Source organism: Choristoneura fumiferana, chromosome 23, assembly GCF_025370935.1.
Source record: "Choristoneura fumiferana chromosome 23, NRCan_CFum_1, whole genome shotgun sequence".
Lineage (NCBI taxonomy): Eukaryota > Metazoa > Arthropoda > Insecta > Lepidoptera > Tortricidae > Choristoneura > Choristoneura fumiferana.
The window spans coordinates 13,227,620-13,253,860 of record NC_133494.1 but is presented as its reverse complement, the minus strand read 5'-3'; the positions used below and the strand labels follow the sequence as shown (position 1 = coordinate 13,253,860).

At 39.8% G+C, this 26,241-nt stretch overlaps 4 protein-coding genes across 6 annotated transcripts in view; 2 read left to right on the top strand and 2 right to left on the bottom strand.

Moving 5' to 3' along the window:
- The window catches only part of Reck (Reversion-inducing-cysteine-rich protein with kazal motifs), a 33,160-nt gene extending 30,230 nt beyond the window's left edge, over positions 1 to 2,930 (top strand). The window contains exons 15-18 of the mRNA XM_074106051.1: positions 409 to 589; positions 930 to 1,075; positions 1,648 to 1,787; positions 1,879 to 2,930. Of these exons, the coding sequence (XP_073962152.1) occupies positions 409 to 589; positions 930 to 1,075; positions 1,648 to 1,787; positions 1,879 to 2,514 (1,103 nt within the window). The 3' untranslated portion in view covers positions 2,515 to 2,930. The remainder of the gene's footprint in view (positions 1 to 408; positions 590 to 929; positions 1,076 to 1,647; positions 1,788 to 1,878) is intronic.
- A 36-nt stretch (positions 2,931 to 2,966) lies between these two features.
- Positions 2,967 to 15,384, bottom strand: LOC141441346 (brefeldin A-inhibited guanine nucleotide-exchange protein 3). Its single transcript, XM_074106050.1, has 23 exons — positions 15,156 to 15,384; positions 13,954 to 14,087; positions 13,117 to 13,236; positions 12,109 to 12,286; positions 11,683 to 11,812; positions 11,424 to 11,603; positions 11,252 to 11,350; positions 10,840 to 11,064; positions 10,464 to 10,700; positions 10,232 to 10,284; positions 9,878 to 10,049; positions 9,478 to 9,760; positions 9,145 to 9,316; positions 8,741 to 8,864; positions 8,460 to 8,637; positions 8,147 to 8,288; positions 7,724 to 7,934; positions 7,484 to 7,577; positions 7,199 to 7,351; positions 6,767 to 6,970; positions 6,193 to 6,366; positions 3,453 to 6,062; positions 2,967 to 3,280 (listed from the first exon to the last, which is right to left on the bottom strand). Exons 1-23 carry the CDS (start codon positions 15,238 to 15,240, stop codon positions 3,068 to 3,070), a joined length of 6,171 nt encoding a protein of 2,056 aa, XP_073962151.1. The 5' UTR covers positions 15,241 to 15,384; the 3' UTR covers positions 2,967 to 3,067.
- Positions 15,385 to 16,043: 659 nt separating this feature from the next.
- On the top strand, positions 16,044 to 17,694 carry ND-SGDH (NADH dehydrogenase (ubiquinone) SGDH subunit). Its single transcript, XM_074105636.1, has 3 exons — positions 16,044 to 16,232; positions 16,403 to 16,613; positions 17,406 to 17,694. The coding sequence occupies exons 1-3, from the start codon at positions 16,078 to 16,080 to the stop codon at positions 17,610 to 17,612; spliced, it is 573 nt and encodes a 190-aa protein (XP_073961737.1). The 5' UTR covers positions 16,044 to 16,077; the 3' UTR covers positions 17,613 to 17,694.
- A 1,168-nt stretch (positions 17,695 to 18,862) lies between these two features.
- LOC141441013 (uncharacterized) overlaps positions 18,863 to 26,241 on the bottom strand; it is an 83,662-nt gene continuing 76,283 nt past the window's right edge. For all 3 annotated transcript variants that reach the window (XM_074105627.1, XM_074105628.1, XM_074105629.1), the window contains exons 3-8: positions 25,579 to 25,641; positions 23,769 to 23,966; positions 23,211 to 23,337; positions 22,372 to 22,559; positions 20,911 to 21,056; positions 18,863 to 20,573 (exon numbers count right to left, since the gene is read on the bottom strand). In XM_074105627.1, the coding sequence (XP_073961728.1) occupies positions 20,105 to 20,573; positions 20,911 to 21,056; positions 22,372 to 22,559; positions 23,211 to 23,337; positions 23,769 to 23,966; positions 25,579 to 25,641 (1,191 nt within the window). In that variant the 3' untranslated portion in view covers positions 18,863 to 20,104. The remainder of the gene's footprint in view (positions 20,574 to 20,910; positions 21,057 to 22,371; positions 22,560 to 23,210; positions 23,338 to 23,768; positions 23,967 to 25,578; positions 25,642 to 26,241) is intronic.

Genomic DNA, 26,241 nt, shown 5'->3' with positions numbered 1-26,241 from the left:
ATTAGCGTCAAAGCGTTAGACAATTCCCGAACTGAGGGCCTACTCCGAAATTCGAAAATCGAAGTTCGTATCGTACCGTCCCTCTCGCTCTCGTATTAAATAGAACAAGTAAGTGTCAGCGGGACTGAACGACACGAATTTCGATTTTCGAATTTCGTAGTAGCCCTGCTGAGTACAAATTTTTATTAAACATGCAAACTGGATCACCTAAATCTATGTACTTAAACTTATGTTTTATGTGTTTTTTTAAATCTATGTACTTATTTAGTTTTTCTTGTCACTAAAATCGATGGCATGGTTCCTAAGACAGATCTTTTAGTTTCAATCTTCCCCATACTGTTCAATCTAAATGTTGAGCTGTTGAGCAGTAGTATGATAACTGAACCTCAAACAAGCCTCTTCGTCCAGGTGAGAAGTACTACATGGAGTGCAACGCGTGCGCGTGCGTGGTGGGCGAGCGCGTGTGCGCGCGGCGCGCGTGCGGCGGCGCGGGCGCGGCGCTGCTGACGGGGCTGCCCTGCAACTGCCCGCCGCACCACCTGCCCGTGGCCTCGCCCGGACGACTCTACCCCAACGCTTGCCTCGCCAAGTAACACTACCGTTCCTTTTTTTTAGCCCGTTAAAGTGTCGTATTGCTGGGCTAAGGCTTCCTCTTTTTTCCGCCGTTCATCCCTTTCGAGAGCATAGGTTGAGTGTCCTTGAGGGCCAAAGACGCTTGGTCTTTGCTTTTGTTTACCTACTGGTTGTTAATGTTTTTAAAAAAAAAAATTAGTTGCTTTACCTATAGGAGACTGGGGCGTGCAGACGGAAAAAAACCGTTATTTATTTATTTTATATTATTCTAGCTTGACGTCTCACTTCGGACGTGATCAGAATGACGAAGCCATTTCAGCATAGTCGAGTTACCTGAACCTACGCTCCTATTACAGATGTGCGGGCGCCACTGACGGTGAGATCGAGTTCGGGATCCGCTCGCTGTGCGCCGGCGCAGCGTGTGGACGCCGCCACGCGTGCCTGCCCGCGCGCAACGTGTGCCTCTCCCGGCTGCAGGCGAGCTGCCCGCAACATGTTTGTGGTAAGGAACTTAGGAACTCTCGATATCTAAACCCCACCACAAAAACGCATTTAGGTGGATCGTATGAAGTTATAGTTTCTAAAGCGAATCTATACGTCTACCTACTTCATTCATGGAAGAGTCGGCGTTGTGCGAACAAGAACTAAGCCATTACGTAGACGATCTACTGATCATAGTTGATGAGTGAGCGAAAAATAGTAGGGCTATAACCCTTTATAGAGCAAGACTTTTTTCGCGTTCATCTTTTTCTTAAGTCTTTGAATAGATTATAACAGTAGGTATGCGAATACTATTAATTTGAGTCTTATGGATTACGGTCATATGGACAACGTCTTATAGTCGCACGAGCGACCGATTTTGGCTCTTGCCCTATAAAGGGATAATAGAGCATAAAAATGTTCGATAGTAAGTAGAAAATTTGTCCTTACTGTTTAACTATTGAACCAGTTGAGCAGTGGGAACAAGGAATATTTGTATTCCACCTAGTCTAGTGTTTGATAAGAGTCAAAATGAGAAGTTATATGATTTATTTTGTACCGTTATACAACGTCAGCACCTGTCTCTTTCAACAGTGAATACAAGCAGTTGCAACTCTCAGCCTCCAATGCCTGTTTGCGACACGGATAGTCGTACACATTCTAATCCATGTCATCTTGTCATGAGCGGCAGCAAGTTTGCGTATTGGGGACAATGTCTGGAACGGTGCTCAAAGGTAAACAAGTCTACAGGACACATAATTATGATGATTATACTAGACTCAAGTAACTATACAGTGTGTGTTTTCAAATAATGCATTGTTACAGGTTGGATCTGTTTGTGGGACGAACGGAATCACCTACAATTCTGAATGCGCTGCGTGGTCTGAGTACGTGAGCGTTGACTACCGGGGCCCCTGTCTAGCTGTCGGACCCATCTCGAACCTCATGGAACCCAAATGCCAGGTCGACAGAATCATCTGTCCCCCATTAAGAAAAGCAAATTGCCTTGGGTTCACAGCTCCCGGCGCATGTTGCCCAAAATGCGGAGGGGCTTTAAGAATCCTTTATTCCAAGAAGCAAATAGATAGAGCCTTATATGGCACCAACATTTCTTCTTCAGTAATAAATCTGAAGAATGTCCTCAGCGCTTTGGAACGTCAAGTCAAGATTGCCGAATGCGCTCTAAGAGGTTACCTCACCATTGAAATGGAGATATTCGTCTCTGTAGAGACAATACTGGATCATCCGACTGATCTACAGTTGCGTGTGTGTGTTTTAGAAGCTGAGAAATTAGCTGAACTTATTAACCGGGAGAGCCCGTTAATCTCAAGTGATTTAGGTCTAAGTGCGTTGTCGTATGCGTTGACTGTTCATACGTACCCAACGAAAGGAGCTTGTGGTTTAAGCGTATCCATAGTTGCTGTGACGTTATCGTTTGTAAGTATTTTTGTTTTAAGATAAGACTTTTTAATGTAAATATGTATGTACTAAATTGTAAATATGAAACCGATTACACCAAATATTAGTGCCATTACGAGAGTTGTTTACGTATTTGTTTATAAAAATATCAGACACGTGTCGTACGCACATATATGAGAGCATTATTGCATTTATTGATCTGTTGTCTTTCTATAACTCCTCTTGTAAGTATTGTGAGTTCATCGTGCCATTTTATTTGTATGCTGATCCTACATTGTACGCGATATACTGACATACTTAAGCATTTTATACAAAAGACAAATAAATGTGTGAGTGACTGAACCAAGTGTCCTGCAATGTAAAAATAGTAGGTTTTATTAAAAATGAATATTTAGACGTAGGCAAGAGAAATATATTTGTTTAGTGCTTAAAGCTCAAAAGACTATTAAAATAATACCTAGAAAGATTGTTTCATTTTACAATAAAAAGCAATGTTGTGGTATACCTATGTAATTTATTTTATTTCGCACATAACACTGAAGTATTGAGGGATACAAGTTAAAAATGTGAATTTATATATCACAATAATTGATACTTACTTATAATTAAATTCGGTTAAGTCTTTTTTATCAAAAAATATATTAATTCTGTCCAGTAGTTGGGGATCAGTGACCGTTTTGGCGAGCTGAGCGAATCCACTGTGGAGCACTGGCTTGATTAGTTCGAACCTTTCCAGGGGGAATGTCAAAATCAGTTCCAGATATGCTATTAGGATGTTCTGGAAACAATGTCGCTGAACTTCTGTGTCCTGAAAAAAAATACATAAGTACTTAGTCAAGAAGAAAAGAGTTGTTGACGCCCATTGTGGGACTAACAGTTTGGTCAGTTTTATCTAACGATCTTCGGGCTCCTGTAATCAGAAAATTTCGCTCTAATCAAGATTGTTTTAATTTTCAATTTTATTTAGTTTAATTTCTTACCTTACTTATACTTAATGCTCTTTGCTGTTCAATCTCCGGCGGCACGGGTTGAGGAGGAATGATCGGCTCTACTGGTTGGATTTTATCATATGACGGTCCCTCACAAATACTTATATTAACTCTGCGTGTATTCATATGACTGTCCAGCGCATCTGGGGCGCTTTTTTTCTTTTCGTTTACTGCACTAGATTCACTTTCTTTTATCCTTACTTTACTAGGTATTACTTCATCAGAATCAGATCGTTCTGACTTTTTATCCACACCTGCATCATATTCATTGACCGCTTTATCCTCAGTCACTTCTGTGATTTCATCACTGTTATTAACTTCTGTTGTTTCAACCGTTGCACTGTTTATTTTAAAGTCTGCAAACGTGAATGGTCTTGGTTTTTCAATGCAATGGTCTGGGTTGTCGCTATCAGACTTTTCGTTCAGATCTTCTTTTTTAGCAGGTTCTGAAGATTCAGGTGTATTTTGTGCATAGTATTCATCACAGGGATTAGAAGAATCTGTCTCAACTGAACTACAAGATGCTCTGTCTTTCATTTCCGGCTCATCAAAGTCCGATATGCTTATCAAATGTTTTATATAATTGTTACATAGGAGTTCCCACGTAGCTTTGAGATCAAATATTTTCATTATAAACCGATCATATTCAAGAGTAAGATTTAGAGTCGTTGTGTAATTTTGTAGAATTATAGAAACATCTGCTGGTTTTAATTTGAATCTATGAACACCGCTGAAGAATATCTCTGTCAGAGCTATTATTTTTATAAGCCATGAAGAAGTTGTTTGTTTGTATAGATTAGCGGCATAGTCGAGGTTAGAAACTTTCTGTACTAGGAATTTCAATCCCGGTCGGGAGTCAAATTGCATCGCTCTTACATACGATAACTCTAAACTTTTTAGTAACAAATCCATGTTATCACTGTTCAGGAAAAATTTGTAATTACAAATATTTGATCCCGCTTTAAAACTTTCTAGCAAGATACTGTTGATGCCATGAAAGACATCCGAGGAAGCCTGAATGAGCACCGTAGCTATTATCTGAACTAAAATCTGATGAGCTAACAATCCAACTACCAAACCTCTATGAGGAATTCTAACTGTGTACAATTCTGGATTTAAAGAATTGGCAGTCTCTTGAAGGTAAATAAGGAAAATGTAACTCCGATCATCGATAAGCATTAAGTTATTGGAAGAGTTCTTTGGAGTCAGCTTTGCATGACCGTCCCCTCTCAGCTGCTCATTCAGGAATACTTGTTGAGCCATGGCATGTAATCTGACATTGTCATTCACTGAACAGTCCCGTCTTGCAGCCACTTTTACCATAGCTAAGTCGCCGTAGAAACTATTGGAGTTTTCTTGGAAAGCGTAAGTTAGTTGCTTCAAAGGGGTTAAGCACACGTTGCATGCTCTATGTAAACTCGTGCATACTATCTCCCACTGATTGTCAGTCAGTAAGTGCCCAGATGTTAATATAATATGCCGAATACATGACGCTCCCAGTCTAGCTATTGGTTCCTGAGGTTGAGCAATACATTCCACCAAAATGAGCAAAATCTGTTTTAGAGCAAACGTAGCTTCCGTGCTTTCAATTGGTTCTATTTCCTCATCAGGGTTACCATCTGCTGTCGATCGTTCGATGTTGATTTGTTGTAAATGATGCAAGTATACCACGATTGTATCTGTAGTCATTCCACAACATTGTTTGAAGTTTGGCATGACGCTATCCCAGTGTGTATTGACGTTGGCAATTTGTCGAAGCCAATTTTGCACTGTTGGTAACAGCAAGTGGTTTAAGCAATGCAGACCAAAATGTGTACCAGGAACGTCAATAGTGTTTCTTAACAGTTTGAATAAGGTTTCCATAGCGGCAGGCTGATTCTTTTTTGAGCACACAACCGTAGCTGATATAAGCCCTTCAATCAAAACGTACCAAACCTTCAGTATATTACTAGGCTTATCAAGTTTCAAAAGGCAGTTGTTAGTTGTATTTGAAGGCGGAAGGCTAGTGGATAATTTCCTGTAGGAAATTAGATCTTCTACGCAATGCTCGTTCGAAATGTACTTGGTGATATCAAGAGAATTGCTAGGAATAATAGGATCGACTACAGCTAAAGGCATGTCTCCTTTGATTCTGTTTCCAGTATTAAATATCGGGCATTTAGGCATGTTGTACATCATTGTAAGGATATCAGCACAATTTTCCAAATGGTAGAGCGCCTCTTTACACATATCCACTATGACCTTTTCTGATTTTTCCTCGCTAAGTGGAATAAATTTGCTGTTCTTTGAGAATTTGAGGCTTAAACTCGGTTTGATTTGTGTTTGGGTTGAGTTTTTCTTTTGTTTTACCTCTGTGGCTTGTGTTTCGTCGTAGTGGAGGCCTTTGATATGGCTTAAGAGGCAAAGAATGCAGTCCAGAGCGGCATTAGCGAAAACTAGAGTGTTGTCTGTATTTAGGAACACTTTGAAAATCTCGAGTATAGCGGAGTATTGGTTGGAGTTGTTGGCGGCTCGAAGAGTATTGAAAAGTGGTCGCCAGCCTGATCGAATCTCCATTCTATTTGTCTCCACGAATTCGCAAATGCAGGATATTATTTGCTCCTGAAAACGTTAATAATCATCAGAATTCCACTAATATTATAAATGCGAAAGTTTCTAAGTCTGTTTGTTTGTTTGTTACTTCATCACGTCTAAGTCTAAAGAAAAAGAAATTAAGGCTTTAGTTAAGTACCTGAATATCGTCATCGCACAGTTCCAAGCATAGAAGGTTCTCAAACGGTTTCAGCAGAGCCTCGTTGAAGTGGAAATGAGGTAGTTCCACTTGCTGGTTCAATAGCGCTGTGGCGCAGTCATGAAGACACTGGATCGCTAAACTTGAGATCTGGATGTCTTTATGACACGCGGCCTGAAAAAGGAAGTTTTTGTTTCAAAAACTTCGAATCTTCCCTGGAACTACCACGTCGGACTAGTTGAAATCAAAATTGGCATCGTATATAACGGTTAAAAGAACAGGCCAGGCATGAGATTTATTATGATTTTTATTTCAAACTGCGACCACTATGTTTCGACTTGGATTAATAAAAAAAAATAGCAAGAGAAAGATGAAAGAAAATAATTATTTTATGAATCCATGGATTACGCATTAATTATAGAGCCAAGCAGGATGACCTGACCGTTCGACCGATGACCAATGAAGGAAGTTTTAGAAAATCAGTATTGCTATTAAATATGCAAGAGCCTTTCAATATTCTAGAATATCGCGTGGCAAGCGCCTAGAGGTGACCTTCAAAGTTGCCAGCTCGCACCTGCATAAAGTGCGGCCCCACAACGGTCCATATAGACATGCGATGCGCCAGCGGTCTAGCAGCTCGTAAACATCGCAAGGCGACGTCGCCAGCTCGACACAGCGCCCGCGCTGCTTCGCCACCGCCATTCGAGCCTGAGTGTTTGCCGCGGCGCCACCAGGGGGCGTTGTTGTTGACTACATCTTGGTCCCAGCTAGAGAATAACTGAAAGAGGGAAACAGTGATGAAAGTTGAAATTCATATAATTTATTTTGAATTATTTATTCACTGTCACTGTACACCATTGAACGAATTTCTCTCACGTTGTTAACGAATTGTTATATTTCGCTGAAGTTGTCTTTCAAGCAGACATGGATTGTGGGTGGAGACATCTACTGGATTTTATTTTTACAAATCACGTTGTCAACGCGTATCCATGATCTGTTTACTCACCAGCCTATGGTGATGAGCAACAAGCCTCTGTAGGGCTGCTTTGAGAGCAGGCAGCGTAGTGGTTGCAGCGAGGCGCGTGAACAGGGCGTCGCCTGCCGCTGACAATGCGCAGCACACACGCGCCGCTCCTGCGCCTGATATTACGTTGCCACCCTAAACGGGAAAAACGATCTACACTCAAACGAATAGAGAGATGGGAGTAGCTAACATTCAGTATAATATCATGGTCTACGTATCCGTAAACGAATATATCAGAAGTTAAGTATTTAGCAATTTGATATTTACCTCCTGTCGGCATGTTTCAACGATTTTAGCTACAGACATGTCGTTGCTTAGATTGTTCTCTAGCATCGGTTGTAAATAATTGAATACATCCACACTGGAACAACAAAAGGATCGAACTAAGTTATCAATACTCAACTTTTACTTCGAATTAGTAACTCATACAAAACAGTCACCAATACCATCATTGGATCTTCCAAATAAGATATTTAAAAAAATATCTAAATGATTACGTAATCTTACCAAGTCTCATCGTCCCGCCCATCCAGCCCTAACTTCGCATCAGCCTGTAGTATAGAGACAGTCTTATTACGTCCAGTCTGCATGGCTACTATCGGGGTGGCATTGTTGCCTTGCTGTCCAAACAGCGAGTGCTCGAAACTGGATACATACTGGCAGGCCGCGAAGATATGCTCCCAGCATTCAGGCGCTTTGGCACCGAGTTCCAGACCACCTTAAAAATATTAATGATTGTAATGTATTCTTAAATCTTATTCTTTGATATGAATTAGCATAAAATACGAAAATAAAATATTAAAGTGAAAGGGAAAAGAATCAAAAAAATATTTTATCTAGACTCGCTGCAATGTTTGAGTGTGACACTTTTTATCTGCTTTTAACTCTGATGAACAAAGAAAAGTTGAAGATTAAAGACAAGTTTGTTACCTGTTATTAGAATATCCAATGATAGAGCATGAGTTGCTAATATTTTTCCATTAGGGGGTTGGGAAATTGCGGAATTTGCTAGGAGTGCTAAAATGCTACTGCAGCGGTTTTGTAAGCCCAAAGTGTTGCTCACTCTTGCAGCCTAAAACAAAATTACAGTATGAAAAATTACAAAATTGCTCCATCGGATATGGTGGATAGTCGAGTGAGTTGAGCAGTAAATTAAGCACTTATGAATTTATCAAAGTGCATTAGATCGACAAAAATGAGTAATAGTATGATTATTTATGCATCCATATATTTTTTTAATTACCTTATGTAACCCCTCCAGACATTGTATAGTCAATCCTTCCCAAGCACTCCTTTTCCTCTTCCCGAAAGTATTAATCTTCTTTGAAATTATCACATTAAATTTCTGTTTACGGTTCCTATATCCAGTCAAAGGTACACTGAGAACTGTTACCATTGAATCCCAGATACACGTTAATATTCTAGAAGAAAGAGAGCAGTGTGTTGAATTTTGATAGTTTTTATTTCAATACCTAATAAGAAAAGTGTTTAATTATTAATTAGTAAATAATTAAGGTAGCATACCTTCTTGCCCATCGCAAACTGGCTTGATGTTGCGTGGAGTCGTTAAGGCTGCTGTAGACCATAGATACCTCTTTAAGCTTTTGCCAGTCCGACATCACAGGGTTCTGGTCCAAACCTCCTAGATCTGTCAAAGATGGTAAAAGACAAATATTATGAAACAATAACTTTACATATCGAAGTCTACTGTAAACGGTTGCCTTTCGTTTTGAGCTCACCTTGATAAGAAATCAGGGATTGGTTCGAAACATACTTCGTATGTCTATGTTTCACGGTAGTTTCAATTCTAAGACAATAATCTACGAAAAAATAAATCATGCAAGCTGCTAGGAAGGTAAAAATAATGCATAAACCAGTGCATGAAGAAAACAGTTGTGTATATAGTCTTTCAGAATTTAAGAACGTACCTGATAGCAAATGCACTAATGGATGGTCGGAGCCAGGGACGTCTTTCAGCAGATCGTTGACTAGGACTTGTTGGTACAGCTCGCGAAGCCACGTTGCTGATAGGTATACCAACACACCACTGCCTTGCACTTCCTCCACGAACTCGTCTTCTGTCAGCGACACTTGGATCTTCTGGAAAAAACAAATTCTACATAATGGAGTACAGTTCTTTGGTACCTTTCATAATAAATACTTTGTACTGCTATGTAAAAGTTCATATGCGAGTATTGGTATAACAACAACTTGAGAAGAAATGTCACTATCCGTTCAAGCAGTTAAAATATTCTACTCACACTAGGCTCCCTATAATAGTCTGTGCGTCGTTGCCGTAAGGTAAGTAGCAGAGCAGCGTAAGTAGCAAGATAAACTCCGTCAGCATTCATAATGCAGGACGTAGCGGGAGGCTGCGCCGCATTATGTTGGCAGCACTTCGATGCAAACTCTTGCATTGCTTCATCAACTTCAATACAGGTCCTCAAATTCAACAGTTTTGGTAGCAAGGAGTTCTGTAGTGTCTTCACGAATTGTCTTGCGTTATGGCGCTCTAGGTCTGCGTTGCATTCTGTTACTGTGCACCTAGAAGCAAAAAGTAGAACAGATTAAACATCTCTTTCAGCTTTTGGTAGTGTCAACCCAAGTTACAATATCCTAGCGACCGATTCGTTATCAAACTGAAGGGAATTCTTCCAGTACCTGCCAAGGTTAAGCGTTTTCGGTATAATTTTAGCCTTCTTGTGAGGGGAATCGTTTTCAATATCCGTAGTGAAGTTAGGGTGGCTTGCACGTGAGGGCAGGAATACATTGTCTGCATCAGAATCCGCTTCGGCATCGCTACCTGAACTCATATTTTCAGGGCCTGAAGTGTCTGAAATTAAGACTTAGAATAGTTACACTTGTCAGCCATATCCCGTTGATTTAAATATTTGATTTAATACGCTCTCTGTCTCTAATAGGATAAGAGGAGCATTCTCTCAAGCTAAGTAAATTTGTAATGGAGATTTAAATTACCTAAGGATTTCTCTTAAATATTGTATTGACTGTAAGTACCTGAAGAGTCATGGTCCTTTTCTTCATTGCATTGTAGAACAGCAACTACATCTCTGTGCAAAAAAAATAACTGTTCATAAAGCTGTCAATGAGCAAAGACAAATTCAAGAAACTTCTTATCAGTTATCAGAACTCGTAGAGGCATTTCGTCGTATACGACTTGTACACTACACAGCCTGCAGTTAACTCTCAAGCAGGAAGGCCTATAGATCCAGTATGAAGTTCCATTTACCTGTAGGGGCTGGGCAATCGAGCCAAAGTCTGATATGTCAAAGGTCCCGTGTAGTCAGCATCCTGCAACCTTGGCCAGTGCTTTAGTATGAGCGTGGCAACTTCTGGGCAGAGGTACTCGGTAGTTCCGGAACAAAGTTTTTCAAGAGCATCCAAGAGTGATACCACGCATTCCACTGCAGCAGCAACCACTTCCGGGTTGCCACAACGCCCACATTCTTCTATACCGTCCATTATTCTGGTAAAATAAATTGATGTCATGTTCGCATTCAACATTTTTTCATTAGTCACCAAATTTTTGCAATGGCTTTGAGATTGGTATTGATTGATTGTATTTGATACGAAGAAGTGTGTGTGCTAGATTAAATAATACTTACAGTCGTAATATCGCCATGTCATCACTATGTCGTTCCATCTCTGCCTTCCGTAGCAGAATCAGCTGGCACAATCTCTTTGGATTCTGGAGTAATTCTCTTGTGCTTCGCAATGGCTCAACCCGGTGTGATATTGGAGGATAAAGTAACATGCGGTGGTATAAAGCTTCTAGCACCGGTCTTAGGTTCGAAGTTGACCCAACTAGGCGGATTAGTTGATTGGCTATGCTGTGGGGGAGAATTTTGACGATAACTTGATAATTATTTATTTACTTACTTGATAATAATGAAAACGTTTGATAGCTTATATCGAAACAGGTCAGTTGTGAAACCGGGTGCTCTTAGATATATAGCCGCCTCATGTTAAAAATTTGCGGAACCAGTGGATATAGATTTAAATAAGTATAAAAATTACCTGTAGACAGCTTTAGCTTGTTTACTGTTGAAGCTTGGGGCACAAACTAAAGCTCCAGAGCCTCTACCCGAGTCATCCACTAAGTGACCTTCATGCTCCCTGAAATAAACCATCATGAAATAAACTATCAAGGTACTTACTACTGTTTACTTAAATAGTGATCATTTCTCACCTCGATTTGATGTTTTTATCAACTCTCGGAGTCCCAAGGAAGGATATTAGCGAAGGACAAAACTTCTGCCAAAGGAACGTCATGAAATGAGAGTTATCGCTGACTTTCTCTGACAGACTTGACATTAGAGTCAGGAGACAATCCAAGAAGAAGAGAGCTACTGGATTCTGCTTTGGTATTCTGTAAAAAAAAAACAATTGAAGAACGCGTCAAATTTTCGTACTTCGGTCGAGTAATTAATAATTATGGTGAAACTCACAACTGTGTTTCAGAGAGTCGACTGCAAAGGTATTGTATGACTGGTATGACTTCGCTGTAGCATCCGACTGCTACGATGTGGTTACGGTCCAAAGGAGACCCGTCAGACAGAAGCTCTTGACACTCTTCATCTGTAGTGAAAGTTACTGGAGTTGTAGATGTAGAATAATAGAAATAGGGGGGTACCTACGTCTGTCGTAGGTAGTCAGCGGGACGGCAAGATACGAAGTGAGGGGAAGAGAGGAAGAGGTCGACCTAGGCGCAGCTACATCGATCAGATAAAGGAGAAAGTTGGCGTCGCGTCGTATCAAGAGGTCAAGAGGATGGCTCAAAGGAGGGATGTGTGGAAGATACTCCACCGACAAGAGTATAACTCTTAAGTTGATGAAGAAGAAGCAGTATAGTACAGGGTCTGTTCTCGACTCACCCAGCTGCGCACAGTAGGCTCTAAGCGCCTGCGCGGCGGCGGCGCGCGCGGCGGCGGCGACGGGTGGCGCGGCAGCCGCGGCTTCTGCGCACCGTCCGCACGCCCACACGCACAGCCGGCCGTTCAGAGTGCGGCGCGGAGACAGCGCCAGGGATAGGTACATGCGGAATATTTGGACCTAAGACCAGCCAAACATAAACAACTTTTTCACTTACGAGTATCATGCTCATAATGTCGTACCTATTTATACCTACTGAATGTAGGTGATATATAAAATGACTTTTCTCAAAAATGACCGTAAAAGTTGACATTATTCTTTACATATCAGAAGGTGAAGTGCATAGTTTATGGTCAGTGAAAAATTAAAAAGTTAAAAAGATTGCAGGCGCGCTAGCTCGACAATAATGAATTAGCGCGCCTGCAATCAGTCACATTTTTTTTTAAAGTTAAAAAGGTCATGGAAATGTTGGCACAAGTCGTATACAGCCAAGTCTAATGGCCGGTATCAGATATTTTGTTGGAACTCCGGACTTTTTCTATTGGGTCTGAAATAGCTTGTGGTGTTTTCGGTGGAAAAATACACCTGCAGTTTATTTTTAATGAAAAAAGGCGGGAAAGCATAAGAAAAATATTGGAATAAAATTACATTTTATAATATATTTTGAGAAAAAGTTTATTCTATTTCAGAATTATTCACCATTTTTGAGAAAAGCTTTATATTAGTCTCGGCTGGAATAGCAATATATACTCATACTCAGCCAGCAATTGCCTACTTCCAGGCCACGACAATAATCTACTATTATGCTCTAGTTTTAGTCCTTTTTTTGGTATTTCAGTAGGTAGTAAAATCCTGGAGTTTCATTTCAACTGCTAAATTTATCTATCGGTTCACACGAGCGATACCGCAGGTAGAGTAGCGGCTTCGCTCGTGCGAATCGATAAAAATAAAGCTAAGAATCGAAGATGGAGCTGATCTTTTAGGGTACTCTTGCTCTTGATGATACGTACTTGAGTATCTGGCAAGTGGTACATGACGGAAGCTGTGGCACAAAGGAGTTGCGAAGGCATCCATAGCGAGTCGTCTTCTGGCTCGATCCCACGATGGAAACGGTCGTCGCGAAGGATTTTCTAAATAAAAAAAGGCACATAAGTACCTCCTGCGCTACCTTTAATTTTAACAAAAGTGAAAATAACCAGGGGGCTATTACGAAATTCGAAAATCGAAGTTCGTATCGTACCATCCCTCTCACTCTGGTATTAACTAATATAGCGTCAGCGAGACAGCAAGATACGAAGTTCGAATTTTGCACTTCGTAGTATAGGGCTAACGCCGGCTTTAGCCCCAATGTAGAGCGAGATTGCCTATGTCGGCGGCCGATCGTAAAATCCGCCAGATCACGAAATTCCTAGGCATATCGTGAAATGGCGCCATTTCATGAATTGGCTAAGGGACATCCACCATATCGTTCAAAACTCACCTTTTAACGATTTGCCTAGTGACGTTTAGGCAGATCATGAAATTCCTAGGCATATCATGTCATGACATGAAACGCCGCCATTTCATGATTTGGCAAGTTTAGGCAGATCATTACGTATTTTTATGTCGATAATTAAGTATTTTTATGTCCATACAATTTTGATGATGGCAGATCTCAGCTTTTAAACATTTCTTCAGTTTTAAGCCATGCTAAAGTAAAGCCAACGAGACGAGATAAATTAGAACATGAGAGAGAAAGAGAGCGAGATAGGTACTATAATGAATGATGCATCTGAGAAGGATGAAGGATATCTATATCTACGCTTTAGTTAGTGTGGTCTGAGGTTCTTCCCTCGTGCTTTACATACATGGAACCCCTGCAGTGCCAGCTGCACGAGGCGCGGTCGTTTGCTCTCTAGCGCGACTTGTAGTGGCAGCAGACACACGCGACGGAGCTCGTGCGCCGCCCGCCGGCCGCTGCTCTCTTGTATGCATAGTGCTTCTGTAATGGACATTAGAAGAACCCACTGAGAGGTCGATCGAGACGCCCTGAGGCACCTTGCTAAGAAGTGAAGGCCTTGCCTGCCGGTCCATTTTCATTAGTTTTATTATCCCTATAGTTCCATTATTATAAACTTTAAACCTTTTCAAACTAGTTCACAGTACACCTGCACAAATGCGATAGGTGCTTCGCTACTTCGGACTGGACGGTGAAAGAAACAGAAACGTATCTAGGTAGGTACATAGATACTTATTCAATTCCAAGGGTTGATCATTCAATAGGTGCCAAAGGGGTATTCGTTTGTGGCTTTAACATGAAATTTTGACATAAGTTCGGTGCTTTCATCAATTCATTATTCATTTCAGCCAATGATTCAGACCAATTTCAGCGTGTTGCCTGTGCAAAACGTCTTTCGTGGGTGACTAGACCGATGTGAGAGCGACATCTTCGTCCACAGGCCTGGAAAGTGAAGTTTACGGAGGTTGGTACGGAAAGCCTTTCTGTCTCTTGTCAGCAAGTGGCTTGAACCAGGCTTCATCGCAATACTTGCGACTCTCAAAACGCGGCGCTATATTGACAGGTACATTAATATTCTTTGATATTGACTAAGCTAACCAGATAAGCACCTATGTCTACTGTTATTTTTTCATGGATGACATCACCATTCAAAGTGGCCAGTAGTTAGGGACTTAGGTAGTGGCAAATTTGATATAGGTATAGGTGGTACCTATGTAATTGTACCTATACAAGAACGTATAGGTAACTTGCTGAATTTTATATCACATGGCAAGTATTACATATATATTGCTTAAACTAAGCAAATTTATGGTCGAACGTGTTCCGTATGCTGCTTCTCACATCGATTACATACCTATACCTAGTGCCATCCACGAAAACGCGTGATTTTGTCAAAATTAGCCATTAATGACATTGTAATAAGAACCACGGCACACGTCATCGTGAATGACTCTACCTATACTCACTTCACTTGAAATTATATTCTTTGTTTTATATTAATTTCTCCCACATTACATTAACAAACATTTTATTTTCAAGAATTTTATTTACCTAAAGCGTCCTGACAAGCTTTCCTGAGAGTGCTCAGCTTAGGTCCTGTGGCCTCCTTGAAAATATCCTGAAGTAATTCTTCCATTGCTACACAAAATTACGCATAACAAACGCGGTTTAGGAACTCGAAAAGGTCGAAATGCAAGTAATTAATAATTTATTAGCGAACAACTGCGCCCTGCAGAGACATTTTATTTTTGTGTGGGCGAGCTTATCATTTGACGTTCACGCGGGCATGCTCAGTCTGAAAATCAATAACTAGCTTTAAAGGCCCGTATCAAGAACAGTGTCGGCAACAGGTGGTACATAGTATTGCTGCTCTGTTGCACGTGAACTTCCTGAAATGTTATGAAATAATATGAAAATTGCTGCTTTACATATTATCGTTATAGTATTTTACCAAAATTATAATGAAGATGATCTTAATGTTTGGTACAGACGGTGACACGAGCGTGAGCTGCTAACTTTAATAAAAAGTAAGTACTTATTACTTAATATACATATCAGTCAAAGCATTATTATATAAATTTATTTTCATTAAAATCGTGAAATATTAAATTACGTCCAATCATTTCTAAATTAAAATTCGCGCTTATTTAAGCGGATGATGTAACGTTGCCGGTGTTGCAATAAAAAAATCCGAAACACCAAAAATCGTAACACAATACAGCAATAAAATTATCATGGGCTCTAATCAGAAGGTACGAAGCGCCTTCTGTAAACTTTGTAGTCAACTAATTTAGTACAAAATAAAAAGCATGGTGTAAGGCGCAGAAATTAATTATGATAGTATTTTATTTTAGGCTTCGCCAATCTCGTATCATGGGTTCAAGCTTTATGATGAAAGTTGCCTTATTAAAAAATATATATGCCTAAATAACAGCAACACTGTTCCATCTTACGTCAAATAATTGTCAAAAAAATGGTGTCTTGGAGTGCATTAGGCCGATCTTTCGGCATAAATTTACTTAAAAATAACCCTAGAAAACCATTTATAGTCCAAAATGTGAATTTTTCAACTAACAAAGCCCTATTTGGCGATCATGGGCACAAGACAATGCCACTCCAGCCCTCAAGGTACGGTGATACTGTTAGTGATTACCTAACCACTTTTTATTTGTTATTAATTTCCACATGACTATCTTCAAATATTATTTGCACTGCAGAATAAATAAGAAACTTTGGCGTCGTTTACGGTGTTATTGTTACGAATTACCTCTTTTTAATGTCATAACCTCTGATTGCAGATGGCAATACATCAAGTTCAAGGATATGTTCCACTTCTACGCCATGGTGGGCTTGATCCCCGTAGGGCTGATTATATTTTACGCCAACGTGTTCATCGGGCCGGCGCAGCTCACGCCCATCCCGCCTGGCTATGAGCCCAAGTACTGGGAGTACCATCGCCATCCTATCACGAGATTTATCGCTCAATACGTACATACCAGCCCACAGCAGGTAAAATAACAAATATAAACGCACCCGTCACGCCTAGTCACTAATAGGGTGTATATTAAAATTGTTAATATCCCTACTATCTTAAACTAATATAAATGCTAAAGTAGCATTCTGTCTGCCTGTTACTTCTTTATGCATAAACCTATGAACCGATGGGATTTGAGAACCTGGATAACACAAGTAAATTTTAGAGAAGTGTAGTTTAAAATTAGCCATCTGGCAGTGTTGATATTTCTTCCATTACGTCATCTTGCAATATTGAAGGCTTTTTTGCAATCAGGTGTAAATGTTGAATAGGTGTTGCCAAATTTTCCTCTAATGATAACCTTAATTAAAATAATTGGCTTGCCTGGTTAAAACTTTATTTTTCGTCATTTTTTCCACTATGACGTAATGAAAATAGAATTTTTTAAACAATCTGTGCGCAACAGTACGTAAGGGAACAACGAGACGCATGAACGGAGCGCGGGCGGTGGAGAGCGACTGATCAACCAATAACGTGTCAGTGTTGACGCGCACCCGCCCTTCACTCCTCTGCCCCCACCAAATAGACCGAAGAAATGTCTACTGCGCATGCCCCTTCTACTTTTCCCGAGCCATCTTAAACCGCCGCGCGGACTATATGGAGGAGTTATTCATTATTATTAAGAATAGTTACAATGGTCCTTTTGGTAACTTTGTATTATTGGAATGTTTGAGTGCACAATTCTTTATTTGCAGTACAATTCCATCCACATTTCAATTCCATAAAGTTTCAAGTTTGTAATTCATATTATGTTTCTCTCATTTCAGGAGTATGAAAAGTTTATGCACTTCATTGATGAAGAGCAGCAGAAGGTGAAGCTGCGTCAGCTCGAGAAGGATATCCTTGCTAAGATGCAGGAGCGCCAAGATTACCAGGCCTACTACTACCGACCTATGGTTAACAAATACCTGCGTATTGAGAAGAAGGTTGCTGAAGAGATGCGAGACAGACTTGGAGACGACTACAAAGATTAAGCAACTTTCTATTACCGTGATGTTAGTATAATTTAGTTCTCAAGTGATTTGTTACATGTAGATATTAAACTATTGAAAGTTGCTTATCAATTTTTTTGTGTTCTAAAATATGGTTATTGTGTTGTGACTACTTGTGACTAACACATGGCAAAGGCACATACCTCTGTTTTGTAATACAAATAAAAGATTAGTATTAGTTCCAATATCATGCAATGCAATATTAATCTTTATCATAAATTTTGGTTGCATTGAGTCAATAAAATGAAACTACGAGCATATGGTAACATTGTAATTTATTTATTTTACAGGAAAATTCTAACGATTGACAATAAATCCCAACAGTTGGAATCTTTACAAAATTAATTTTTAACACTTACCTAGCTCTTCATGCTACATGCGGGTTGATATGATTCTACGCTTTTAATCTTACAATGGGCTTAAAGTATGAGAGCTTAAAACTGGCAGTCAATAAACAGTCTTGATAGTAGAAGATCCGAACTTGAAAAATCTGCACCGATCTGTTAATAGATTGAAATGTATTTTATAATAAATTTTGTATATTAGAACATATATTAGAAATGATTTTGCTAAAAAAATCCTGTTCTGGCAATTTTTTTCTAAATATTTTTTAAGATTTTTAATTAAATGCAGACAACCCTATATCAACGTGTTCACAATAAAATAATGATGAATGATAAACTGGCATCAACATAAATGTTTAAGTATAAACCTGGCAAACCAGTAGTTTGTCCGTCCAGGTAAACAATAGTAAACCCAACGTCTATATATTCTATAGGTTTTATACTTTAAGTCAATATAAAATTTTCTTATTATCTCGATGACTCTTCATTCTATTATCAGACCGATGCAGATTTTTTTCAAGTTCGAATCTTAGACCATGAAGTTAAGTAGATCTGGAGTCAAGTTTTCCTAAATTCTTTCAGATAAATAATAAATAATTCTACTATCAACAGGTTTCCGACTCAACCTTGTGTATGACATTTTATGAAATTGGAATATCTACTTTAGGATGGGTATCTGAAATTGTTATAATTTCTTAATTCCATATACAAGGTTGAGACAGAGACGGAACAAATTTATTTATAAACAAACAAATATTATATACAATAATTAGCAGAAATAAATAAAAAAAGAACTAAAAGAGACAGAGACCCGTCAATCTATAAATTACATTATAGTAATTATAAAGCGGATTTGAAGTAGTGATTACAAGTTTAATATGGATAAGACTATGACTATTACAAGTATTTATTTTTATCAAAAAGGTGCATAGTAAATAGGATGTTAATGTTTGAGCTGTATAAAACTCCTTTATTTAAAATAAAGTATTTTTCTTTACATATAGTTGTTTGCAAGAATAACATTTTATTGAATTTATTTATCTATAAGGTTGCATTGCGGTAAGTAAGTAATAATAATAAGATAACAGTAAGACCAATAAATAACATGATAGCTAAATCTATGTATCTAACCATTCGCACTACTCATATCCATATTAAACTTGTAATTGCTACTTCAAATTTGCCCTCCTCTAATCATAATTACTTTCAGTGCAACATGAACCACTATGTTTTAACTGTCAGTTTCAGCCTCATCAATAAAAGATGCTACAATTTTTGATTAAATGAAAAACATTTCAGCAAAAATTACTCAAGATTATTTTTTAGCGAGTCTATAGGTATTGGTTTGTCTAGGTTTCACATAAGATTATATTTCTGGAGACTTGCGGCAGGTATTTCGAATATTCGTAATAAATATCAGATTTGTATGGGTATTTAGTAAGATGGTTAAGCATTTAGATTTAGAGTAATGGGCGTTAAGAAATCAAATTTGAATTTATTACATTATCATTGTTTTTATTGTTTCCATTGTTATTTATAGTAAATATAAAAATTATGAAAATAATTTACTAAATATACTTAATAAAAGCTTTACTTACAGATAAAGTAAGTACAACAAATCAATAGATAGGTACCTATGTCGTCAAATAATTGGTTGGCGGTGCCAGAATGCACAAGCTCTTAACTACTTTGTTACACAAGTAAATTACAAAACGATATGATTTCTTTATCCCATTCTTTCAGTCTTCACAGTTTATAGAGTTCCAACTATGACCCAACTACTATGTATTTATTTTAATTGCTTCTCATAATAAAACACCTTAAAACTAAAGAACATATCTACAAACAACTTTGTTCGCTTTATAACAAAAATGTGGAAGTATAAATAAATAATTTCTATGAAATGAGTATCGAAGCATTCAACTCAATGATGTAACATCAAAATAAAAATAACTCATGTATTTAGTATGTTCTATTTGAATGTATTGTAATTAATCATACTATTAGTACTCTGTTGAATACATGCTATTAAAATTGTTTTTGCGATCCTTCCCTCAATAGTAACAATACTCGAATCTAGTTTCTAGACGGCTACGAGTCCTACGTTGTAAAAATTTAAACGGTAAACCATTATTTGCCCTTCTCCTTTTCGGCCTGTGCCGCTAGCTTAGCTTCCTTCTTTGCTTTCTTTTTCTCCTCCTTTGCTAGTAATTTGGCCTGTCTTTCTTCCTCCTTGGCTAATAGCTTAGCCTGTCTTTCTTCTTCTTTAGCCTGTTGTTTCGCTTCTTTCTTGGCTTCCTTTTCAGCTTTAAGCCTTAACTTCTCCTCTTTTTTTCTTTCTGCTATTTCATTCTTTCTATTGTCACTGCTTTCATCCTTTTTATTCTTCTCTTCCTGGTTTGAGGTTTCTTCGTCTTTCTTTTTCTTGTCATCTTTCTTCGGTTTAGTTTTGGGGTTTTCTTTTTTCTGTTCAGTCTCTTTGCTTTGATCTATGGGTTTGGTTGTGTCATCTGTGTTCGCTGGTTTTAGCGGTCGAAAGAAGTGGTCCTGTTTCTTTTGCGGCGAGGTTTCTAATTGAGTTACTATTTTCTGGGCGCATCTGAAAATTATAACAACAATTAATTAGCAATTACTACAACACTTAGCTGTTCATTTATAGTAACCCTTAAATAGGCCATACTAAAGTACAACTGTAGCAAAAAACAATTATGGATTCATTAGGGCTCTATCTACCAGTGGCGTTGAGTGAACATTTTCGTTAGTAAACCCTTCTGGTTCACAAATCGCCTCTATTTTGATGAGGGTTAAGTCGGTTAAGTGCAAACATAGTAAACTATTACGTTGATGATACATCCATCCGAATATTCAAGATGAAAGCCCAACAGGTCAACCCAAATAACTCCTCTAGGTGACTACGAAAAAAGTCAATGGGTCACCTTATCCTAGTGGACGCGGAGGCGGCGGCGCTCTCGCGGCGGCCTTCGCGGAATTCGCGTTGGAACTCGCGGATGGGCGGCAGTCGGCCCGACGGCTCGCCCGGCCCGCCCGTGTAGCTGTGCACTTGGTACTCTTGGAGACGAGCCTGCGGAAGTAAAAGGATATTGGATCCCGTGTAAACCTAAAACTAAATATTATGCTAACTAACGAGCTCCTGTCTACTAAATCTAAGCTTACAGTCTACAGAAGTGTCATCCGACCAGTTTCGCATGTGAAACCTGAAAGCTGATGCAAAAGGACGAACTAAAATTGGCATTGGTCGAAAGGAGTCCTAAGAGAATTTTCGGTTGGTACAGTGCGAGAAGCGGGTGGCACACATCGTACGTGAGTGGATCACGAGCTGGAAGCACTGATCCGTAAAGAAACCATTGTTAAATACGGCAAGGCACAAAGGCTTAGACGGGCAGGACACTTGATAAGGGTGGGGGACATTTTCTTCGTGGACTCCGCAGCAAAAAAAGGCCCCGGGGAAGACCCAGTAAGCGGTGGAAGGACTGTGTAGAGAAAGATCTCAAGCGGATAGGCAAGAGAACATCGTGGTGGAGAAAGGGGGCCAGGACAGGAATAACGGAAAATGGAGAAAAATCATTAAGGAGGCCAAGACCCACAAAGGATTATAAACGCGAAAGTTTGTAGGGATCGTGGATGTATGTTTGGATTATGTTCGTTACTTTTTCACGCAAAAACTACTGAATGGATTTGAAGGAAACTTTACAATAGTCAATAATATAGCAAGAATATAGCCTATACATCAGAATAACACATAGGCTATAGGTAATTTATAAAGATACTAGCTGGTGCCCGCGGCTTTGCCCTCGGTGGAGTTTTTTTAAATTCTATATCTTTTATAAGAACCTTCTCCTGACAATAGCAAACACAACAAAAAAAGAATTAGCGAAATCGGTCCGGCCGTTCACGCGTGATGCCGTGACCAAGGTAAATAGGGATTCATTTTTATATATTAATTAAAAAGATTGTGTAAATTGGCCTAAATATAACAATAAGTGTCACGCAAATCGAAAAAAAAAACTCATCTGCGAGTTATTCTGGCGTGCGCTGCAAAAACCGTAAGAGTTATACGAATAAATGTATATCTAAATGAATACAGTTAAATAGTGCTATAAAAAAGTCCGCGATAGCATGTATATTTTATGTATAAGTAATTAATTATCGCCAAAATAGTCAATCGTCAATAGTCAACATTGTGCAGTAATATATTAATTCTTATAAGAACGTAAAAAACATTGGGATTGCGCCTCGAGTTATACTGCTCTGTAGCGCTTGCTGAGTCTTAGATAGGTACTATGAATATGGTTAGGTGTTAGGTACTTTAGCCTGCCTAATAATTCGCTAACAAATTATTCCGTAGGTAGTATATTAGCCGCTGTAAAAAGTTGCACCTTCATGCTATGATGCTGCGAGCGTCTCAGCGCGTTGGAGGCGGGTTGGCGCACGCGCGAGGGCGCGGACGGCGCGGGCGCCCGCGGCACGGCCCCGAGGCAGGCGCCGCCGCACACCGCGCCCGCGCACAGCTTGGTCGAGCAGCCGCTGCTCACGCCCCCGCTGTTCGACGATACGGAAGACACTCCTGGAATGAGAATGACATTGGTTAGGCTAACATTTAGTATAACGACCCTCTGAGATCTCGATTATAATTTCAAGTTGAAATTAAGCGTTCATTACCTATATGTTTCTCAAACGTAAAATCGCAAAATAACTACTCTAAGTCTAGATTTATTATGTCATGGTCAATCAACAATGTTTTATTACATCATCATCATCTCAGCTACAGGAGTCCACTGTTGGACATAGGCCTCCCCCATAGACCTCCAGTTGCTTCGGTTGGTTGGTAGCGGCTTGCTGAACATCAAACTTTGTCATTTATGATAGAGTTTGATGTTCAAATTACATTAAGTCCTTTTTAAAGGACTCTGGGCTTTAGGAGGCTAATAGTTGGTCGGATACCTACTAGTATATTATTCATGCCGTATCTAACAGGTTTTACAATAAAAGGGACCTATCCCCCTTCCCGTGAGTGTCGTAAAAGACAACTGAGGGAGGGACCACACGTAGGAGCGTCTTATATTGTCCAACTTACTCCAGACTCCAGCATTTCGGTATGGAATGCAAGGGAAAACCACCACCACACTATTTTCCTAAGTCTTCATGTAATTAACCTTTAACTGACGACCATAAGGCCACTCTGTTTAGAGTGTAGCGACTTAGAAGAAATACTAACCGGAGAGGGAAGACTCGCCGCTGGTCACGGAGTAGAGCGAGGCGGAGGCGGGCACGGAGCGAGCGCCCACGGAGTAGCTCGACACGGAGCCCGGCACGCCCCACGACTTGCCGCTGCCACTCGACACCTGGAAAACGGCAGGTAAATATGAGTTAGAGCACGGATACTCTCATAGTTTATCTTCCTACTCGGCATCGTTGATTAGAGATTGTTGTATTGCCATATCATCATCATATCAGCCGTAGGACGTCCACTGTTGGACATAGGCATCCCTCATAGACGCCCAGTTGCTTCGGTTGGAAGCGGCCTGTATCCACTGTGAACCCACGGCTTTAGCGTGGTCATCCATCCATCTCGTTGGTGGACATTCGCTGCGCTCGCCGATCCGCGATCTCCATTTAAGAACTTTCCGGCCCCAACGGCCATCTGTTCTCCGTGCTATATGGCCTGCCCATTGCCACTTCAACGAGTTAATTCGCTTGGCTATGTCGGTGACCCTCGTTCTTCTTCGTACCACCGTATACTACGTATCATGGCTTACTAAGATTATATCCATACCTGCCAACTCTTGCTGGTCACAAGTCTTGGAGCCTGCCGCAGCCGCAGGATCTTGGCGCGGCAGATGACGCAGCGCAGCGGCAGTAAACGCTGGCTGACTGCCATCTGGATGGTCTTGACGAAGCAGCGGCGGCAGACCACGCGGTGCCCGCATGGGGACGTTTGCATCGTCGCCTTGGCGTTCACACATATTACACACTGAAACCAATGGAATATTTTTTAGAGTTCCATCAAAAGGAACAAGGAACCCTGAGGGTCTCAAACCATTTCGTTGTGTCTATATGATAAGGCCCTTACAGGAAGTGCAAAGTTCGAACTTCGTATCGTACCGTCCCTGTATCATCAGCATGGGCGTAGCAGCCATGGGCTCAGGGTGGGGCAGTAGTCTAAAATAATATGTAGTTAGTACCTAGATTTTATTTTTAGGTTTGGTTAGGTACCTTACAGGTCAGAGCCAGGGTGGGGCAAGCGCCCCATCCTGCCCAACCGTGGCTACGCCCATGACCATCAGCCAAAAATGTGGTCTACCACCCTAAAGTTGATACTCGTTTGCATGTCATAAAACAATAATGCCAATAGACGGTATCTGTCAACTTGAAAGTTCGACTTTAGCGACGTTAGCGACATATTCATTTGATAGGAACTTGTTTGAAATTGATAGAGCACTTATTTGGCTGATGGTACAATACTTACGATTTGGATTTTCGAATTTCGTAGTTAGCCCCAAGATCCTTTTTCTCAAGAACACGTGAAGTGTAGGTATCAAAAAAGGCCATCAAAAAATCTAAATATTTTCTCTGTAATATTTTTAACCGTCGCTCGACGCAAAAAGAGGGGTGTCATAAGTTTGACGCCAATGTCTGTCGGTTTGTCTGTCTTTGCCATCGTAGCTCTCAAATGGATGAACCGATTTTAATGCGGTTTTTTTACGTGAAAACAATTACGGTGGTTTTTAACTGTGTTTAATTTAAATCAGTAATAGTAATAAATAAATATTTTTTGAGATATTGAACTTTGAAATCATAATGTCGCGGGTTTTTTCGACTTTTCTAAGGTTGTTTGTTGTTGTTGTTCGCCATCTATCGATATTTTGTCAAGAAACCGTCCTTGTGTAGGATTAGTGCGTGATTATAGTGCCCCCCATAAGAACAATCGAGTAGAATGGATGAAAAATTGCGCTGAATTTTGTCATCAGCTTTGTAATAAGAAAACTTTCGTAATCGCGGCCCGTTTCGCTTTCCGCTAAATCGCGACGAAATTGTAACCTTGAAACAATGAAGGTCGTAGTCTGATTAAAAATACCTAGTTAGTCTCTCGGCCTGTATAAGTCCCACTGCTGAGCACAGGCCTCCTCTCAGAATGAGAGGGCTTCGTGGGTTCGAGTGTTCGGGCTCGCTTCTCTAAGTTTTACGGAATTTATTTCAATTTATTTTATGTGCGAAATTGCATTTTAAATTTACCATGAGCTTTAAGATGAAGGAAAACATCGTGACGAAACTTTCACACACCTGTGTAGAAATACCACCTAGGTACCTACCTTTGTCGGCATAATTGCTAAATATATCTATGCAAAATTACAGCTTTCTAGTACGAGCAGTCTCTAAGCTAAGCTGCGGACAGACGGACCGACAGACAGACGAGGCGAAACTATAAGGGTTCCTTCCATTTTTGCCATTTTGGTGGCCAAGAATATCGGAACATGCACTCTATTCTCAAGGCACTGGAGTTCATAATTCGATATTTTGACTTTAGGTACATTCTTGTTAATTTTCACAATGTAACTTATTGTAGTAATAGATTAATGTTTTACCTCTTCTTCAGGCGACGAAGCTAACTCTGGCTCATTTTCCTCCAGTTTATTGAGCAATTTGTCCTGAAACAAACAGAAATACGGACGTGAAAAAACTTGGAAGTTAAACTCGAAACACTGGAGACCTTTGCATCAAATCCACCGTGACACACTGCAGAAATTATTAAAATAAGATAAACACATAAACAGATCATAGAAGATCTACAAATAAATATGAGAAAAAATAGGGTCCCGTAGCCATTACGAAAAAGTTAAGTAATATTTTTCAAAGGATTTTGTATTTATTTTATACGGAATCTTCCAAGAATGGTGCACATTCACCCACCGGTTTAGATTTTAGAGGTTGGGGGGGGGACGCTAGTTTTATAAGAAAATTTGCACCTTAAAGTTGAATATTTCGCAAACAAATCACTCAATCGAAAACCCCTAATGGTTTTAAAAGACCTATCCAACGATACCCCACACAATAGGGTTGGATGAGAAAAAAAATCACCCCCACTTTACGTCTATGGGAGTACCTAAAAAAATCCTTTTTGATTTTTTTATTGTACCATTTTGTCGGCATACTTTACATATATGTATATATCCGTGCAAAATTATAGCTTTCCAGCATTGATAGTCCCTGCGCAAAGCCGCGGACGGACAAAGCAGACATGGCGAAAC